The following is a 20,064-nucleotide window of genomic DNA, read 5'->3' as shown; positions in this document are numbered from 1 at the left end:
ACCACTGGTGACATTTACCAGCCAATCGCCCCCGCCAAAAAATAGTGTATGTACTGCAATACATATGCCCACACACACACACACACACACACACACAGACAATAAGTACAACATACAACTGCAGAACACTGCCAAATCTTCCCTACACATGGTAACACCGTATCAAAAAACAATACACAGAGTTGGTTCAGCGCCATAATCCCTAAATTTACCCCATCATTATAAAATAACCCACAACGCACAGTGCAATATGCAACACACCGACACACTCACCATAATGAAAGGCGTCAGCTGTCAACTACGTTACTTGGTTTTTTCATCTCTCATATATTTATTAAAACACTTTGTTTGTTAATTTAAGATCACTTAGACGCAATGCTGCACCATTAGAGAGGCCATTGTGTTGTTTGCCATCTGTGAGCTGATAGAAATAGGATACACATCAACACAAATAAAAATATAACACACCGCCTCTGTGGACGATGAACAATTTACGACGTTTTGAATTCAAAAGCCTGTCGAGCCTTAGAGCTGCTTAAGTTTGCATAATTTCTGTACACACATGTTTCTTGCACCAAGGTGGGAAAAGATCTTGATGGCAGACTGGACTGTTTTGACCAAATGCTTCCTGTTGGTAACGTCCGTTTTCAAAGGACGGCACTTCAATGTGAATAAACACAAAAAAATGGATTTTTCAAACAATAAATTCTCCACCGCAGTGTCTTGACATATCACGCCCTTGAGAAGACCGATGGCTTTTGCACTGTGGGGGTTCCGCGCACACAGGGACGAAGTCACTCCTGATCATATTCTGCGTGCCTTGCGCGGTCGGCAGCCATTGACAGATATCGGCGTATTGTCCGTGATGGAGACGATCTCGAGTCCTCCCATCTGAAGTCCCTTTATTGACGCCTGGAGAAAGAACGCAGAGAGGGTAGAATCAACGATACTGGCATGGCTGTGAACTTGATGGATGGTGCTATCATATCATTAATAAACTAACACTCAATGCGTGGTTCAAGTACTTGAAACTGAAACAGCGTCAAACTATTGACATAAACATATCGCTCATTTCAATTACCGTCACAATTGAAATATATGAGTATTATGCTTTCACTGGTAAACACATATCACCCCTTTACATCGAAAAATGGATCAAACACAGAACAATAGGAGTAGCTTTACCCCTTGCACTAGATATTTTTTTTTAATTATCAATGTAGAAAACACTGTACAGATATTGTGCAATCTATCTGACCACATTCCTGCATCAAATAACTTTTCACCACATATGGATGTGTTAATCCCTGGATGAAAAAGGGATTAAATGTATTACTAATGCTGTCTGATCTGAATCCCTGATGGGAAAGGACGGATAAAGTCACACATTCAGAGAAAAAGTTGTATGGCAAAAAAATCCAATCAAATTTGCAAAAACATCACATCTCTAAAAGGGACTGCAGCTGTAACGCTGATGATTTTTTTTTCGCTATTTATGTTTTATATGTCAATTACAGTTTCTTGTTCTAGTCCTGAGAGCACGTTGAAACACCAACTATTTGGATTGTCAACACAGCGTCTATACATGTAAAATGCATCATTATTGTATACATTTGAATTCCAGTCTGGACCAGAATTCACTTGTCAACAATATCCATGTCGTTTACACATGTACAGGCTGAGTTGACAAGCTGAATACTGCTTATCTTGACATGCTCCGGGGAGTAGAACACGAAACTGTAGTTGACATTAAAAACAAAACAATGCAAAAGTCATCAATAGTTACAGTTACTGTCACTCTGACAACAGAGAGTAAAGTATCCCATTCCGTCTCTCTCTCTCCGACTATTCCGATGGCAATGATATGGAAAGGATGCATGGCAAATAAAATCATTTCCACGGACCGAACAACCCTTCCATCCAGAATACTAAATGCGGCCCTCAGGATTTCACTGAGAGCATTTTTACTTTACTGATCTGATGCGGCTGATAGGTCCTCCACACTGTGCGGCAAAGACAAAAAACTAACCGCATCTGACGCTAAAAACTAATACAGTTGACCCTTTGTATCAACTTCAGCATGCATGGTGGGCTCAGGGATTGAGATAACTAAATTACTGAAATTAAGGAGCAAGCCGAGCAGAAACTCACAGATAACATCAAGGCTGTGAAACACATTGATTGTGAAGGAGAATAATTTCAAATACCGATAAAGGCCTAATGAAGGCATAAATCATAAAGATAACAAAATACTGCTAATTTATTAGTGTATATATCCCTCTGAGCACCCTTATCTGAAAATGTTCTTTTACGTAATCTAAATTTCTTTTTTGCTTCCTGTTCTATGAGAAAGAATCACTCCATAGGATGTTGGCATTATTAGATTGGAGAAATTTCCCATTTGGGGGTCAAAGGTCAAGGAGGAAGAAATCAAATCGGATGCTGATGATGACCAATGAAATTACTGAGCAAATTTTGGATAATGTTTGAAGTTAAGGATTTTTCACAAAGAAGAATAATCTAAAACTTCACTGAAATAAAACAGAAAATTGATCTCTTAGATTTCTGTGCATTCATTTGAACAAAGAATTTATTCATTGGTGATCATAAATGCTCATCAAACCTTTGAGTAGGTCTAAGTGGATCATCAGTAATTATGAAATATAAATAATTTAAATGTAAAAATTACTGTTTTGTGTACAAAAGTGTTGTTTGTATTGTCGCCTAATTCCACTCATAGTTATGTCTCACTCTATAAAATATTGACTTGCCTGGTACTTAAGGGCTACTTCATATTTGAGTTTTGATGAATTTTTTCACCAGACATTGAAAAAAATTGGCAATTTGCCGTTCCAAGAGATGATCAAAATGTCATACCACAAAATGTGAGTGACACTTTTTTTTACTACTATGAGCAAACGAGCCTACTAACTCATGCGGTCTAACTCATCACTCACTCAACATAGAAGAGCGACTCCAAGTACAGCTGTTGCCAATACAACTTTAACGGTGGCAAAAATAATTTGCATCGGAAGAGAGAAAAAATTAACAGAGTCTAAAGATATTTTAGAGCGCCAATACACAAATCTGAAGGAGTTGTTCAAGCATTGTGACCTGTTGTCATGGTGATTTCCGTTTCATCATGCCTGAGCGATGACGTCAACAGTGTCAAAAGGCAGTACGTTGGTCATAAATTTTTTTTTTTCAGTGTAAAATAAACTTACTGAATATGTTATATTTCATCTGTATTATTCATTTTAGATTGAAAATGTTGCTTGGTTATCAAAAGATGTAGATGTTGAATTTAATGTGTGTGTGTGTGTGTGTGTGTTGGGGGTCATTGTGCTGTTGTGTATGCAACACCTCCATGAATCAAGATTACTGTCAAAATTTCCAAATTTGTAGCCAAGGCAAGGTATTTCTGAAGCTCTCTCACATCCCAACTGTGAATACAACAAACTTTGTGAATATAAATTTTGTGAGTGAAAGAATCCAAACATAGGAAAAAAAATTGTTTTGATAAAGAGAATCAGAGCTGGGTTGAGAATATTACATAGCTGCAGCGTCACCGAGGAATTTTATGGTTATAAATGACAATTTTAATTGGCACAAGCTCTTTCTGCCACGTCAATCTGCCCTACATATTGAGTATTACACTTGTGTATAATTTTGCATGTTGAAATCAAACTCTAACTTGCTGCTTGACAAGCAGTCTAAAACCGATCTGTTGTTGTACGAATCCCAAACTTATTTTCTTGGTAACTGAATATAAGTTAAATATTGAAATCTGCGACAGTCAATGGTTCAATATATTTCAACACAACACAATATACCTACAAATTAAAGATTCATTGTTGAAAAAGTTTCAGGCAAACATAAAAGATATTTACAGATATTCCTTCAAAAAGTTGTTTTCCCCAACAGTCTCAAGTCTCAGTCTTTGAGAAACTTAGATAAAAATTAAAACAAAAATTGATTGCATTAAAGGCACTGTTTGCAATCCCAGGGATCCCCTTTGTTGTAATCTGTAAGAGGATTATGGAGGTGTGATAGCCTTTTGTTTTCCATTGAAATTGTAATCTGGTGGGTACATTTTCTGATGAGACAATCTGGTGCCAACACAACCCTTTAAGGGGGGCTCGCAGAGTCACTCAAAAAACGTCCAGCAAATGTCATTTTGAAGTTGTAATGTTAGCTAAAGTCATTTCTAAGAGACAAAAACATGATTGGTAGGAACGTTGATGGGAACAGTTTGACATCTAAGATATTCTTACCTGTCTGCCTGCACCAAGACCTTTGACCATGAGTCGCACATATTTCACACCTTTGTCAATAGCTTTCTGATGGACAAAAAAGATCAAACACTCGAGTAAGATGTGGGTGTTTTTTTGTGTCCCTGAGGATACCACTCAAAGTTTCACTTATGCTGAACAGATAATTTAACATGATACTACTGTTGATTATCAACCATATTGAAATAATTGTACGGCAGAGGATGAGAGGGACTGACAGACGGTTTGGTCACAAATCCGAGGAAACTGGCCATCTCCTCTTGTGCCATCAGTTGACTAATTTTCGAGCGCGTAATTTGGGAGCGGTTCTCCCCGGTAGAATTTACAGTACAGTTCCCAGGGACTAAAAAACACCATGCACTCCTACTGCTCAAAAACTGGTAAATATGAGCCAGTATTGTTGATTCAAAATTCCCTGGTCTATAATCGGCACAAAGGTGAGTCTAGTCTCGGTTATCAAACGAGTTTACAGAGTAATCTGGCGAGTTGAAGTGTTCTCAGTTTTGTGTTTGCGTTTCATGATATGGGTTTATTTGCATACGCAAAACAAATACCTGGTACTAATCGTTCAAAATGAGTGAGAAAGAGAGAAAGAGCACAAAACAGAGAGAGTGAGGAAAAAAGACATTTGGTTCGACGAGATCCTATTTACAAGTGACCGTATGTTGTAGCTGTAGTATTTTATTGAAGGATTTAAAATAAATTTTCATTCAATTCTGCATTTAACAAGATTACTGAATCTATTTGCCGCTTTGAAAAGCTTGCGACAAAAACATCGAGATTTACACAAAAACTTTTGAAAGTCAGCCCAAAAAATTGATAGCCAGCGACTAAGGGTGGTCATACAGAGACACAGGGCAGGACAGAAACTGGCAGATACGACCGCAGATATACCAACAGAGAGACAGGTGGACGACACGCAAATGCTCAGTCAAACAGACAGGGCCCTGGTGTTCTGCCAGTGATATGGAATGAGAAAGCGCAGTTTAAAAGGCTGAAATATGATCTTCGAGGAAGGCAATTTCAGAGAAAGGGTTGTGCGAGAGAAGGCAGAGAAAACACATTAACGCCTGTAGAGGAGCATGATGAATTAGCTAATTGCCAACCAACATCAAACTAAATCAAGAATGATAGCGGTACTAATTAATAAAACATTAACTGGGTAAACTGGAGATATTGGCTTGGTTTTAAACAATTCACTCTGTCACCACGTGCAACGTTTCCCAAAACTTACAATTATTATCATCCCTCCAAACAAAACCCAAAACCAACCAATATCCATTCTCATTAGGAATTTCGTATCACAGTATCACTATGACAACATTTTCCCCTCACTCCTGCCCCTTCTCCCACAAAAAAAAAAATTAAAAGAGAAAAGACACTATCAATTTATAATTAATTGGAAAATTAGAACGGTGTGTCTGAATGAAGCGTAGTTTGACCTTAGTTAGTGGGAATAGTGGCGCAGTGCTCAACCTGACAGAACAATGGCTGCGGCAAATTTGCATGCAGGTGGGGAAGACAGACTGGCGCCTTAATGGAACTAGCATAGGCTGTTAACAATGGTGATGAATATGCAGCAGGCAGTCGGATGACAGCCCTGCATATCAATCTGCACTGAGAGACTGACCCGGGAAATGTCCTCGGCACAATCCGCAATATATCACGGCATTCACTCATTGTGGGTAAAAGGCACAGTGGCTAATTTATGACTATTTTGAAAAGGCGTAATTGACCTCACTGGGGCAGGATTGGGGAAGCTGGTATATGATTCATATTTCATACACACCGCGATAACCATGACAACGCCGCGAATCAAAGCATAAATTATTTACGCCGGGGTTGTGTTGAGTGATGATTCGGCTGTCAACTGATTTTCCAGCGTATTTTGAGTTAATCCGGCTTTATGTTGTCGTTTACCTGGCTACATTGTTGCCGACAACAAACCTACCACGGCATGGTCTGTATTTTTTTCAATAGAAACTCACCAGTACGGATGTCACCCCCAAAAATTTACAACCGCGACTTTTGACATTCAAATCCCCCTGTATATACTTGTTCTCTTTGCACGCTATTTTCAACCGTATCAGAGCTGCATGCAACTCTCATAGGAAACCCGTACAGTTGCGGTAAATAGCATTCATAAAAGACCTTTGATCAAAGAACTGGCGGCTGTGCTCCTTACTCTGACCTTCGAACTTACACTCTTTAGTTTGGCTGACTTTTGTTACCATTTTTTTTCCTCTTTTTTTTTTGGTCTTACAGTTGCCACAATAACCCCAATCCAATCACCCAGCTTTTATTTCCCGTTTTTCTCGCCATGTTGGTTGGTATTGTTGGCAAAAAGGTACGGTTGGTCAGTTATCCACGGGGGATCGTAAACTCTTTAAAAGAAATTCCACGAGACTTGTGTCACCTCAAACACAAATGGCGTGTGATTGATGCTGCATTTTCACTGAGAGTATAAAATACGAGACTAGTAAAATAAAAGAAGGTATCCAGCAACCTTGCAAGGAGAAAAAAGAAAAGGAGAAACAACCTTGAAACAAATTTGGTTATTCACCATTGAAAACAACCACTACATGGAAGTCTGGTTTCTCCTGAAAGAAGAAGTGATCACTTAAGTTTACAGATACAACCCTCGCAGTATTGCACTGACAGGTTCTTTACAAACTTACTGGAGCATTTTCAGAAATTTTTGGGACAGGTTATGCTCAACACAATACATACTTTCAGTAGTTTGTTGGATTTGATGCATTTTGTGACTGTACATTATACACACTCGGTGGTAAAACTGCATACATCAGAATCCCTACTATGTATCTCAGATTTTATTTCCGTGAACAAAAAGTTTGAATATCTTCCAGCCTCATGAAAGAGAATTTTTAATTGACCGTGACAAAAAAAAACCACTTGCAACATTTTACAGGAGCTGGGGCCCATCTATGATAAGGAAAAAAACAGATTATGGGCAGGCAGTTGTGAGAGAGAGGGCGTGGCGGAGTGACATTAACTCAACAAAGCATGCTACCATGCAACATGTTCAGAAGAATCAACATAGCCCTTTCATGTTCATTGACTGTAATAGCACAGTCACTGGGCATAAAAGCATGGGATAAATCATCTCTTTTCCCTACTCATCTCTGTTGCCATGATAACCGTGACATCAGATGTGTCCATTTCATCGTTTTTTATCATCTGATAAATCTACATCAGAGCTGGTGGTATTTTTTTTTTCTTTCTACTCCCCTTTTCAGTTTTTTTAATTTGGTTTCTCAACTGTTGCAAGGAAAGTGCATGTGGGTGTCAGGGGTGGGGAATTTTTTTTGCCATTTATTTTACATAGTCAGCGGTACGACATGACGTGAAATTGATGATATCTTCTTGCATATGTCAGTTCTGAAACGGACAATCCATTTGAAATTTTCAGGCATAATGCATTACCAACAGGCTATCAATTTCCAGCTTATTTTTCCGCAACTGAAGAGGCCTTGACGACAAAAAGAGACCTGAAAAAAATTCCTCAAACATAACCCCTCCCCCCCTCCTTGAAAACATCACCTTCATTAAAAATGTTGCTGCAAAATTTTAGTGTTTTAAAAGTGAAATTGCACAAACATGAACACAAATTCAGGGTCTTAATTTGGATGCCCACCTGTAAAAGATGAATCCCGTGCACATCATACTGGATGTGGCAATTTCAGAGACAGCTCTGGCGCACAGATGTCAGTTTCAAAAAAAAAGGACAAAACAAACAATAGGCTGGCATCAAGTTGCCAGGTTTTTGTCCGATTTAGCAAATCAATTATTCACTTATATATTATGCTGATTACACTATTGACATTGTCTCACTTTCTCCCTCTGATGTCTGTTTACTCATTAGCAAAGGGCAAAATGAAAGGCCTGTCGGAGACGGACACTGCACCAGACTGGACCTTTCTTCAAACGATGCTGCACAATATGCCACCACAAGCACTCCATCGCTAATTGAGGATTTGTACACCGGGTGTTACTCTATACGGCCTTCATGGAAATTCAGCTGTACATTCTGGGAAATTGAACTATCCAGGGGGTGGGGGTGGGGGGTGGGGAAACAAGACAGTGCACGAAATTTGAGAAATTCACCATTTGTGTTCCGCGGTTTGGTCTTGTGTTCGGTACATTTATTCCTGTCCAAATGTTTGCCTTCCGAACGGATTGATGTTTGCGACAGAGTAAGAAGCCCCCTGGGTATCGCTGACAATAGTGTCATCACCCCGGGTCATTAAGGGTTTTATTGTTGTGTGTTCTACATCTGCAGCGGGACATCAAATTCCTTTGTTCCCAGAAGGATGTCGTAAAACGGAAAGGACTTCTGGTGCAGGGCGGTTATTTTTAGTGAACATGTTTTTCAACACCTTGTGTGGTACATGTCAGCTTGCAGTCTGCATCTCTCAAACAAACTCCCTCTGCCACACCACCATAATTTTGAAGGATTTCAATCTCGTATGAGTGGCTGGTTGATGTTTGTGTGTTACCATTTCTGGTTAAAAAATGCATCGAGAAGTGTCTAACTTGAGAAAAACATCAAAAAATGCAAGCTCCTGAACTCACAGTTTCTTTGATATCATGAAATTGCATCAAGAAACTAAATAGTTAAAACTGAAACTGTGACTGAAAAAATCTTGTCTGAAAGCCATAACTTTAATCTGTTTTTAATCCCTTGGCAAGCTGTATCCTGCACAAACAAAAATGACAATACTTCAATTTAAAGGTAGCATATCACCTTTCACCTTTTTGCAGTGACATTTGCAACTCTAGATCAACATTTTGCAGGAGACGATAAACAAATCTGCCTCTCTTTCTTATTGAACCAAATTTAGACCGGCGACTATGTTTGTTTTGTAAAGGTTTCCCCAGAAATATACCAATATTTATTGGTATAAAACAAAAACAAGGGCAGATGTTGATTTATGAGAAACCTGCACTAATATTTTTTTTCACTGGTTCATCGGGAATGTGCTCGAACACCATTCACCTGAATATGGCGATTTGGTATGGATGTGTATAAAGAGCGCCCTCTGTGTTCAATACAGCAATCTTCAGGGGTCCTGAAGAGCGTGTGTTTTAGCAACTCGTTCAATGGTGCAAATATTTAAAACAAATGTCTCACATACAATCTGAAAGGTCTAGTTCAGATTAAAGGTAGAGGACACCTTGAAGACAGACATTCGAACTCTAAAATTTGTCACAATACTTTCCTGGTCTGGATTCATGTTTAAAATCGTTGAGCAAATGTGGTGTTCACTGCCTAGCTTTTGTGAAAATTGAAAATTTCAATTCTCCCCATAGAGGAGTTAACAGGGATTCCTGCTCTTATTGAATGTCAAATATCAGTAATTTATTGGTAATTTGTTTTACTATTACCGACATTTGCACAGTGACCCCCCCCCCCCCCCCCACCCCCCATTATGCAAGATTATGGTGTAAAGCTCCCTGTGGAAAGTACTGCTAGATCCTACATTCCCAGACAAACAATATAATTACTGATTATCAAATCACTTGTGAAGAGAAATATATTTTCTGAAAGCTAAGCATTTCAAACAGTCAGGAATTTTGCATCATTTTTTAAATGTCAATATTTCTTGATGTTTCAAATAAAGAAAGGAAAGTAATTCAGCAGATTTACTTTAATCACAAAAGTTTACCAGCAGATGTAAGGGTTAAAGAGAGGTTGAAAATAGTAAAACTGAACTGACATTACAATAGGTAAGTGAAAATATGCTGTAGTGGATGAATGGGATGAATTTCTTGGAGATGCCACTCAACTATGGCAAGGAATAAACTCAAAAAAATCCAAAAGAAATAAAATGTCCACCTGTGTTCTGGTAATGTAGGTAAGTAGTCTGGGAAATACAGACACACTTCTGCTTTTCCCTATGCCATTGCAATGACGTACCAGTACGTAACCAGCACCACATGGGTAAATTGCCCTTTGCAAAAACCAAACATTTATTGCACCAGCACTCCACAGGAATCAATCAACATAAATTTTACATTTCAGAACAATACTGGGGTTATGTTTCTACTTTCATTTGTTATGAAATGCAGTACTGGACGCACAGACAACCATCAACAACACAGGGTCTATAGAACTCTTACATCAGCTTATCACTACTCACCGTAGCAGCAGCAATACCGGCTGTCTGGGCGGCTACTCCAGTAGCTTTCTTGGCATTTTTAAATCCCACTGTCCCCTGTAAAATGAATTAATTTTTCCTTTTACTTGAAACATTAAAAACTATCACATAGCCAATAAGCTGTAATAAAATGTTTATGACCTTTGAACTGTATTTGAAAGTTCAAATTTACATAATATGGTTTAATAACGACTTGGAAAAGAAAGCCAAACATTTTTTTAATATCACTGATTTACTGATTCAATGAAGGAGAATAATTTATTTCTTTCAAATCAATACTTGCAAATCATAAAATTTTCAGATTCCAGCTTTGTTTTCCTTCTTACATAAACATTTTTAAGGAGTCTCTACATATAACATGGTGATTTTTCTTTATACTGCAGAAATATATATAAGATATTGTGAGCACTTACACAAGATGTTCTCACCATACTCTTTGCTAGAAAAAGTAAAAAAAAACAAATAAAATCAGAATGGAGACATGAGGCCGGGTGAAAAATCAGAGAAATTGTACAAACATCAGTTTACAGCCTGTTCCATTAAAGGGACAAAGTCGGCCATTTTTCATGAATTTTGTTTGATGCGAGATACTACTTATATTGTTTGACATGTCGAAAGATACTGAATGAATGGGTGACCATGTATATATTTGACCCTGGTTTTAGACACGATAATCAAAACCATCGTGAAAATGAATTAATGGTCATGACCATTAATTCATTTTCGTTGTAGTATCTCTCATCAAACAAGATTTATGAAAAATGGCCGACTTTGTCCCTTTAAGCCCAGTTAGTCGGCATGTAAGAAACACTGTTTTGAAGTGCAGAGTACAATAGTTTTTGTAGCACTTCTCGGATATCGCATCATGAAAAGATGATGTTTGTGGCTTTCATGTGATGTATCATATCTCGGGGCTGTCACTTAAACCAGTGATTTATGAGTGTTGGTGACATTTGCTTTTTTAATCAACACCTATTTGCTCTTAACGAGGAATAACAAACTTTGTTTCCGTGATATGTTATCTTCTTTGTCGACCACGTAATATAATCACTCTTCCCTCTATGCCTTCAACTATGAATATTAATTCTATGGGCACGGAGCATGGTAAATATTTGACGAGCTCGTAACAAAACTGTTGAATAATGGAAGCAGGTAATCAGTGGGTTTTTTTAGATCAGGGAAGAAATCTCCTTCTCGTCTGCTGATGAGGCAATGGTGTCATGGGGGAAGATTGAAAAATGAAAAGAGGGCGTGAATTTACATCGTGAGTGAGATCGGCAACAAACAAGTACTTACAGTCTTTATCAGTGACGTTGATGTGTGTGTTATTGTAGGTTGCTTTGACATAGACAATAGGCAGGTCGTGGAACTGGGTGCCAGCGAAAACCAACCCATCATCAGACGATATCAGCCTTTCTCTGAAATGAAAACAGCGAACAACATAAATGTGAAATCACGGTCTGCTGATCAATTATTCAAACACATGAAGGGATACGGCCACCCTGAGACAGATTTTTATTCACTTAAAGCTGCTTAAATCCCTTAAAGCAAGCTCATCAAATGCTAGACATGACGGAACAATTTCCTCTTCTCTCGGAGCGATAAATGATTATTTTTCAATTTAATTGATGAAAACAGGCAGGCAGGCTATCGTTCCGCCTGCGCGGGACATTTCTCAAACCTGACCGATATTGGCTGAGGATAGCCACAGACAGTTACAACTTTTAAGCATAGTTTACTTCAGCTATTAAAATGATATAAATGGTAATTCACCCCACACTTTCTGTGAACACCACTGCTGTCTTTAAACATCACAGAACAAATGTTTAAGATGCTACATTTGCAGAACTTTTATCTGTGCTGCATGAGGCAGTTTCTTTGTTTTTACATTAAAAACGATATATACATATTTATAACAGTCCACATGCTCGTTGCGTGCTACGATTCCCCAGAATACGTCACATGATGAGAAAAAAATATGTCTAGTAACTGAAACGACAAAAGTGACGTCAGAGAGTATTTTTTGAAAAGCTATTTCCCTAGGGAAATAGTTTTGACCAAATTTGGAAAAGTGCCCGGTCACGTGACCGTAGTGTCGTCTGCAGCTTTGCAACAATGGCGGGTGACTAGAACGTGATGTGCGTCCGGGATAAGTGACGACACATTCTCTAAAACAGATTTTCCAACATTTTCCAACATTCCAACAGCGTAGGAACTTGAACAGCTCATCGACGGAAAAGATTAAAGTGCAACTAAGGATGTCGCTAGGTATGCTTAGAATATTTTTTGAAAGAAAGTGGTACCACGTACAATTGAAACCGCTGTCACGGTGGAAACGTCGCCCAGTAAACTTGTCACAATGGATTGTTGCGGTGCAAAATATCAAAACACATTAAAAACTATATATCAATACAACATGAGCATGTGGTGTGTTATAAAACACCTATAGCCTGGTCTTTATTCGGCCTATAGCGCTCGTCTATTACCCCTCGTGGCCGTGTGTTACCAGAAACACATCGCTATACCCCTCGGCCTACGGCCTCAGGGAATAGCGATGTGTTTCTATTAACACACGGCCCCTCGGGGTAATAGACGGGCGCTATAGCCCTCATGACCAGGCAATAGGTGTTTAATATATATATATATATATATATATATATATATATATATATATATATATATATATATATATATATATATATATATATATATATATACACACACACACACACACACACACACACACACATCTGCCATACACATTTATCTTTAGCTATATCTTGCCAGAAATCTCTTTCACATATTGGTTTTCTGTGGAAGAGACAAAGGTAATGGCTAAAACCCTTGCAGCTTGACACAAAATTGCTACTGTCAGGTGTAACCATCAGGTGCATGATGGGAAAACTCACCCTGCTGTCATCTCTGATGTCTGATCATCTTGTGCTGTGACTGTGTCTTCAACGATTGGATCAACATTGCCTGGGTCAGTCGATGTTTCCTGCAGTTGTCTGTGGCAAGTGTGGAAGCTTGAGAGGCCAGTTTGAGGCACCCTTACCCTGGTTTGGGGAATTAAATTTTGATGGAAAACACTCCGGCACAGAAGCCTGCATCCTCTTTGGAAGAATCTTACTGTAAAAAGAATGTTAACAACGCAGCAATTAAAGCTTATGAATTATATATTGCAATTGTAATTATGTCTCTTCAAGACCTGTTGATATAGCCATGATCATATGTAAATTTTACTCATTTCCTCTCAATGACAATGTAAGAACATTCAAAATTCTTTCAATTAGGAGAGAGTGTGGGGAACTATTTCTAAAGAATTGAGAACGTAGGTGTTAGAGACATGCACAGTGGAACTGTCAAATAAAAGTACGTACTGTATAAAATGTGGGATACAATTAAATGATTGAACTAACGACGGCAGGCAGATTTCATGTGTGTGATCTTTGGGCGTAAACGTACTTGCCTTTTACATAACACTTCAAAACACTCTCTAAAGATCAGAACACCTATAAATTTTAACGTTGTCATCATCATCATCCTTGGACAGTTAAGTTTCTGTTTAACTTTGATATGCATGTTCTATTCCGTGATTCCGGAACACTGCTATCACAGCCTACCACATCAAAACAATGATATGCCAAAGAAAAGGGCGCTCAAGCCATTGGTTGTAAATATTTATCTGAATAGCAGTAAAACGCAGACATTTAGTCCAGATAATCTTGCTAATACTCATTTGACAGTTTATGGAGGCAATCTATGTAATTGGATCAGACTGCCATTTGAATAATAGCCCACGAAATAGAAGTATTTCTCAAACCCTTGCCCCTGTGACACCACATATTATGTAGACTTTACAAGGCAAGCTCTTCAACCCTTACAGCACAAAATGCAAATGGTATACCTTTTTGTACTGGAGGATGAAATTGGACCTCATAACAGGTACATGGGAGGTGATAGGGTCAGACCAATTACTAACCTCAGTTCTTTCAGCATTTGTAAGACATGTTTCACTGGGAGAAAAGATATTTTACAATAAATTCAAATGTAATAGTTCTCTAAATCTTAACTCTTTAACCTGTTCACCCCAATGCCCAGTAAACAAGTCCATAATCACCATTGAAAACAGTGGGTTTGGGCCAAACCATGGTAAAAAAATAGCATCAATGACACTGTAGCTCCCATCCTGGACTATTTAGTGTTTGTTCTCTGGTCAGATATTTGAACATGTGTGAAAGGGATAAAGTGCATGAAGTGAAAATACTTAAATGAAATGTACAGTGAAATATGTTTAATGTAATTATTCAGAATATAAAATGTAAAAAATACAGAATTAGATATATCGAATACTGTGATACAACCATTAACTCAACAAGTCATTTTCAATGACATAGTCCCCACTTGTAATAGGAGTATTAGTCTTGATGGGGCAGGAAAATGTGGTCATTAAGAAGTATCACTGGAGTGTATATGTTGAGATCTATGGGCATATAGGTCTATGTCGTTGTTCCCAATTTGAAACACATGAGGCATGTCAAAGTTATGGTTCTAAATCGGGAAAAAAGATCAGACCTCTAGCAGTATTGGCCAGCCAAGAAATACATATGCGCATTATAAATGAGGTACAAGATGTGACATCTTAAGGTCTAATATCCTATCAAAATTGGAGGGTATAGAACTTGTGGTTACTGAAATATGCATATATATGTATAATCAAGGTCAAAGGTCATCGAGGTCACATTACATTTTGAAAAAAAAAATTATATTGCTAATTAATCCCTATATGCCAAAAAATCAGATCTCTAGCTCTATTTGCTTGCCCAGAATTAGATGTGTACATAATTAATGAGGTAAAGCGTGTGTTGTCATAAGGTCTCCCATCCTACTAAATACAAAGGACATAGCACTTGTGGTTACTTATTTATTGACATAAACATATATTTTAGGTAAAAGGTCATCGAGGTCACATGACATTTGGTCAAAAAATTTCTCTCCTATAGTTATCCCTATATACCAAAAATCAGACATCCAGCTCTATTGGCTCGCTCAGAATGAGATATGCGCATAATTAATGAGGTACAGTATGTGGCGTTATAAGGTGTCCAATCATACCAAACATGAAGGGTGTAGCACTTGTGGTTACCGAGTTATGGAAAAATATGTATATTTGAGGTCAAAGGTCACCGAGGTTACGTGACATTTTGTCAAAAAAATTGTTTTGCTAAGTTATCCCCATATACCAAAAATCAGACCTCTAGCTCTATTGGCTCGCTCAAAATTAGATATGCCATAATTAATGAGGTACAATATGTGGCGTCATAAGCTGTCCCATCATACCATACATGAAGGCTGTAGCACTTGTTGTTACTGAGTTATGGACAAATATGTATATTTGAGGTCAAAGGTCACCGAGGTCACGTGACATTTTGTCAAAAAAATTGTTTTGCTAAGTTATCCCTATATACCAAAAATCAGACCTCTAGCTCTATTGGCTCACTCAAAATTAGATATGTGCATAATTAATGAGGTACAATATGTGGCGTCATAAGCTGTCCCATCATTCCATATATGAAGGGTGGTAGCACTTGTGGTTACTGAGTTATGGACAAATATGTATATTTGAGATCAAAGGTCATCAAGGTCACATGACATTTTGTCAAAATATCCGAGATATCTGCGTGAACGGATGGACTCACGATGGACGAACAGACGGACATGACCCAATCTATAAGCTCACTGGACTTCATCTCCGTAGGGACTGAAAATTGTGTCACTGCATCCTTTTTGCAATATGAATACGATGAGAAACTAAATTTTTATTTTTCGTGGCCTTATACATGGGAGTCTATGGAGATCTGCCTTATACATGGGAGTCTATGGACGTGTAAACTAAAAATATGCAAATTTCACCTCGATTTGCCCAAATTCGGAAAGGTCACTCCTATGCACTTCCTCCATACCAAGTTTCAAATCAATCGGACATGTGGTTTCAGAGCAGGAGATTTTTTGACCAAAAATGGGAGAAAATTACAAAAAAATTCATGAAAAATAGCAAGTCCAAGATACTGACCCAAGATGTGCACAATCACTTCATGTCAGCCCAAAGTACTTACATGCTAATTTTTCATGTAATCTGCTCAGTGGTTATTGAGTTTTTTCATTTTGACTGTTTTTACATTTTTTCACTTAATTTGCATATTTTTGGCAATGACAACTTCATTTGAACAAAATCTCATCTACAGCCCATCATCCATGTACACACCAAATATCAAGATGAAATGTACAGCGGTTTTGGAGTTTTTGATGTTGACGGACAGACATACAGACATACAGACATACAGACATACAGACATACAGACACACAGACATACAGACATACAGACATACAGACATACATACATACAGACATTTCCCTAGCCTATAAGAATAGCTTCCATTGCCATATATACATATGGCTATGGGAGCTAAAAAAAAGGTTAAAAGAGAAAAGTGCAGAGTGAAGAGTTTGAATATTGATCACTTGAATTGTCACACTTATGCCAATATGCATCTTCCAGAGGAGATGTTCCTGTTTCAGGGAATGAAAATTCAGAAAATTTTATCAAAAATTACAGCTTTTGCCCCTTTAGCCATCACACATTGCTGCAACTTCAGAATATTGGTAAAGCCAAATAGATGTAATGAACTATAGGGTATTTCACATACATATACTTTGTATGGGTTTCCATTCCGGTATCTCTGACAGTGAGTACGAGTGAAGATACAGATACAAATTTTTTTGTAACAATTACTGGTTACCTAGGGAGTCATTTGGGTTTAGGAATAAAAGCGGAACTAGAGGCCCTTGGGGAAAAAACTTTTTGTTCATATTGAATGGTGCGCGTCCAACAAACTGTATTTAATAGCACTGTTGTCTTCTACAGCAAACATCACCATACAGCAGTCTTCACATGTACAGTGTGTACACATCAAACCGTCTGATCAATTTCAATTAAAATTCAATGGATTGTATGATTATGATTACCTTTTCAAACCATATTTAATTTGAAATGAACCCTAGAAAATAAACGGTGTAATTGAATGAAACTCTTTCAGGAACACCTGAGTGTAATTACATTTTAAAAAAACCATATTGAAGTTGAATTGAACCTTAGAAAATAAATGTTTTAATGGAATGAAAGTCTTCGAATAAATATTGAATATGCACTGAACCCCTACAAAAGTCAATTTTGAATGTAAGATTTATAAGTCCTATATTGTTGTTTTTTCATCTTTTAATGGATTTTAATTAGATAAAAATTAAAAAATTTAGGATTTTCACTAAAGTGTGATTAGGTTCGTGTTTAAACATGTCAATAAACCATGTATTTATTACTCCAAATATAATCACAACAACTGGTTTCCATGGAGTGGAGGGTGATTCTCTGCTGTGCTATCATCTACACGAATACCAGTATGAAATGCACGTATTACCAGTATTTTCAAAAGAACTAATCACACAAATCATGCATGATTATGTAAATTTACCTGAACACACTGATGCAGAAGTGTGTCGTACTATGACGCACATACATTGTTACCCTGGTAGCCAAAGTACCATGCAATTAGGCCAACAAAAAAGTATTGCGGGAACTTTTTGATTTTTCATTTCTATTTGGGCGTGACCCATCAAAATGAAAATTTAGCAATGATCATGCATGATTTTTGAAAAAACGTTTCGGTATTTAAGGGAAGGTTCAGTTACCTGAAGACCATTTGCTTTGTTTGGCCTTGCCAGAATTTACTTCATTTTGATGTTATTGTTCTTGTAATTACCTAATAATTGCTGATTTTCAAAATTTATTAAATGGAACTGACAAAATGGTGTGACAATGCATATACACCAACCACCTAATCCTTCGTGACAGCCTCACAAAAAGTATACATACAAAACAACTTTATCAAGCAGATTTTGTATGATGAGCAAAGGCATGGCTGCGTGGAGTCTTCAGTGTGTTGAAGAGCACAGGTGCTTTGAATTGTCCATTTGGTATATGCTGAAACGTTACTCTACACAAACATTCTATGTGCCTGTGCTGTAAAGTAGCTCCAAGCACCTGTGGGGAAAGGTGCCCACCTTTTTCAACACAAATTCGTTGTGTACAGTTGTTGTCTACGGAGCTGCAGCAACCTCCGTGAGTGTGTCAGTACACTACATAAAGATAATGTACAAGCATGGTAGAATATAGCTGCAGAACAGTAGCTCAAGGTTTTGTCTGGGTATTTGTGTCGGTCTGGTTTTGCCGTCCGACCCAAATACCCAGAACAAAACCTCGAGCTACCGTACTGCAGCTAGGTAGAATATCGCTTCTACCTGTCCTCTAAGCATAGAGGTACACATCCTGTGCGCTGCCTCCATGCCCGAGAGTCGAAGCCTCTATCCATGGTATAGTTAGTACAAGCACTGCGTAACAGGGCTATCCTATGGTAGCTGCAGTACAGTAGCTCGAGGTTTTGTCTGGGTATTTGGGTCAGATGTCTGGTTTTGCCGTCCGACCCAAATACCCACGTAAAACCTCGAGCTACTGTACTGTAGCTGTGGAACCATAGCTGTGGTGTTTTCAGACGGGATTCCTGCCTTTCACGGGCTGGTTTTGACTTTTACGATAACGCCGTGTGGTGGCGGCGTTAAAATCGTAAAAGTCAAAACCAGCCCGTGAAAGGCAGGAATCCCGTCTGAAAACACCACAGCTATGGACCCACAGCTAACTGTACTGCAGCTATCCTATGCATATCCTATGCTTGCTGCGGATCCGTAGCCCTACCACTCTCTTTGCTGGTTGTGTTGGGGGAGTGGCACACAACCAGTAAAGGGAGTGGTAGGGCTACGGATCCGCAGCAAATCCTAGTATCCTATTGCTAGACTAGTACATGCGGCAACGTGATTTCCAAGTGTGATTGTTATCGTCATAGACGGAAGCATCTTACGGTTTCCGATTTGGAGGCTAAGGCTAGCCCTCAATGAATTAGGGTCAAGGCAAGTGTTCGTACTCTAATACTGGCAATGCTACTTGGTGAGTATTCGCTCTCATTCCGCTAGTAGTAGTACTGTCTTACCTGTGGACGACGCCATATTGTTCTGTGGTTTGGTCATCCACAGCGAACTTTGACTTCCGACCTTTGACTCATTCGTGTTGAACTTGAAGCGTCCACAGACGTTCACCCGATAAATTTAATAACGTTTATTATAGTGATTGTAGAATTTTGGATAATTCTTTTCTTTCGATAATGCACGTTCCAGAAAAATATCGACGGAGGAACCGTGCTAGCTTGGGAAGCTTATAAGCTTAGTGTTACATGCCCCTATGGTGGCGCTGCAACTTCCATCAGTAGGGGCTATTTTAAAACACTAACCGTGTAGTACCTTGTTTTCAGAGTTTGTCATCTTTTTGTTGCAGTAGATGGTAAAATGCAGTGCAGGGGGAAAACTGGATATTCGGTTGCCGTGGCGACAATTTCAGGGTTAAAAATATGAGGAAATTTGTGGCAAAGATATCTATTGAACGAAAAGTCATACAACAACCGAATTTTTTCTGTAGCATTCAGATGTA

At 38.4% G+C, this 20,064-nt stretch overlaps 1 protein-coding gene across 1 annotated transcript; it reads right to left on the bottom strand.

The window, feature by feature from the left end:
* Window positions 1-307: 307 nt before the first annotated feature.
* Window positions 308-19,684, bottom strand: LOC139121796 (small ribosomal subunit protein uS11m-like). Its single transcript, XM_070686985.1, has 7 exons — window positions 19,571-19,684; window positions 13,381-13,600; window positions 11,768-11,889; window positions 10,885-10,910; window positions 10,454-10,528; window positions 4,275-4,340; window positions 308-912 (listed from the first exon to the last, which is right to left on the bottom strand). The coding sequence occupies exons 1-7, from the start codon at window positions 19,605-19,607 to the stop codon at window positions 805-807; spliced, it is 654 nt and encodes a 217-aa protein (XP_070543086.1). The 5' UTR covers window positions 19,608-19,684; the 3' UTR covers window positions 308-804.
* Between the last annotated feature and the right edge of the window lie 380 nt (window positions 19,685-20,064).

This window comes from Ptychodera flava, chromosome 21 (assembly GCF_041260155.1).
Source record: "Ptychodera flava strain L36383 chromosome 21, AS_Pfla_20210202, whole genome shotgun sequence".
NCBI classification, from domain to species: domain Eukaryota; kingdom Metazoa; phylum Hemichordata; class Enteropneusta; family Ptychoderidae; genus Ptychodera; species Ptychodera flava.
Note: the sequence above shows the minus strand (reverse complement) of the source record. Positions and strands in the feature narration are given on the sequence as shown.

Bases quoted from the DNA above. Each gene is read 5' to 3' on its own strand.
- LOC139121796 (XM_070686985.1), bottom strand. From the start codon at position 19,607: ATGACCAAACCACAGAACAATATGGCGTCGTCCACAG. The intron at 13,601-19,570 runs GTAAGACAGTAC...TTCTTTTTACAG, and splicing joins CAATATGGCGTCGTCCACAG to TAAGATTCTTCCAAAGAGGA. The intron at 10,529-10,884 runs GTAAGTGCTCAC...TTCATTTTACAG, and splicing joins GTATGGTGAGAACATCTTGT to GGGACAGTGGGATTTAAAAA.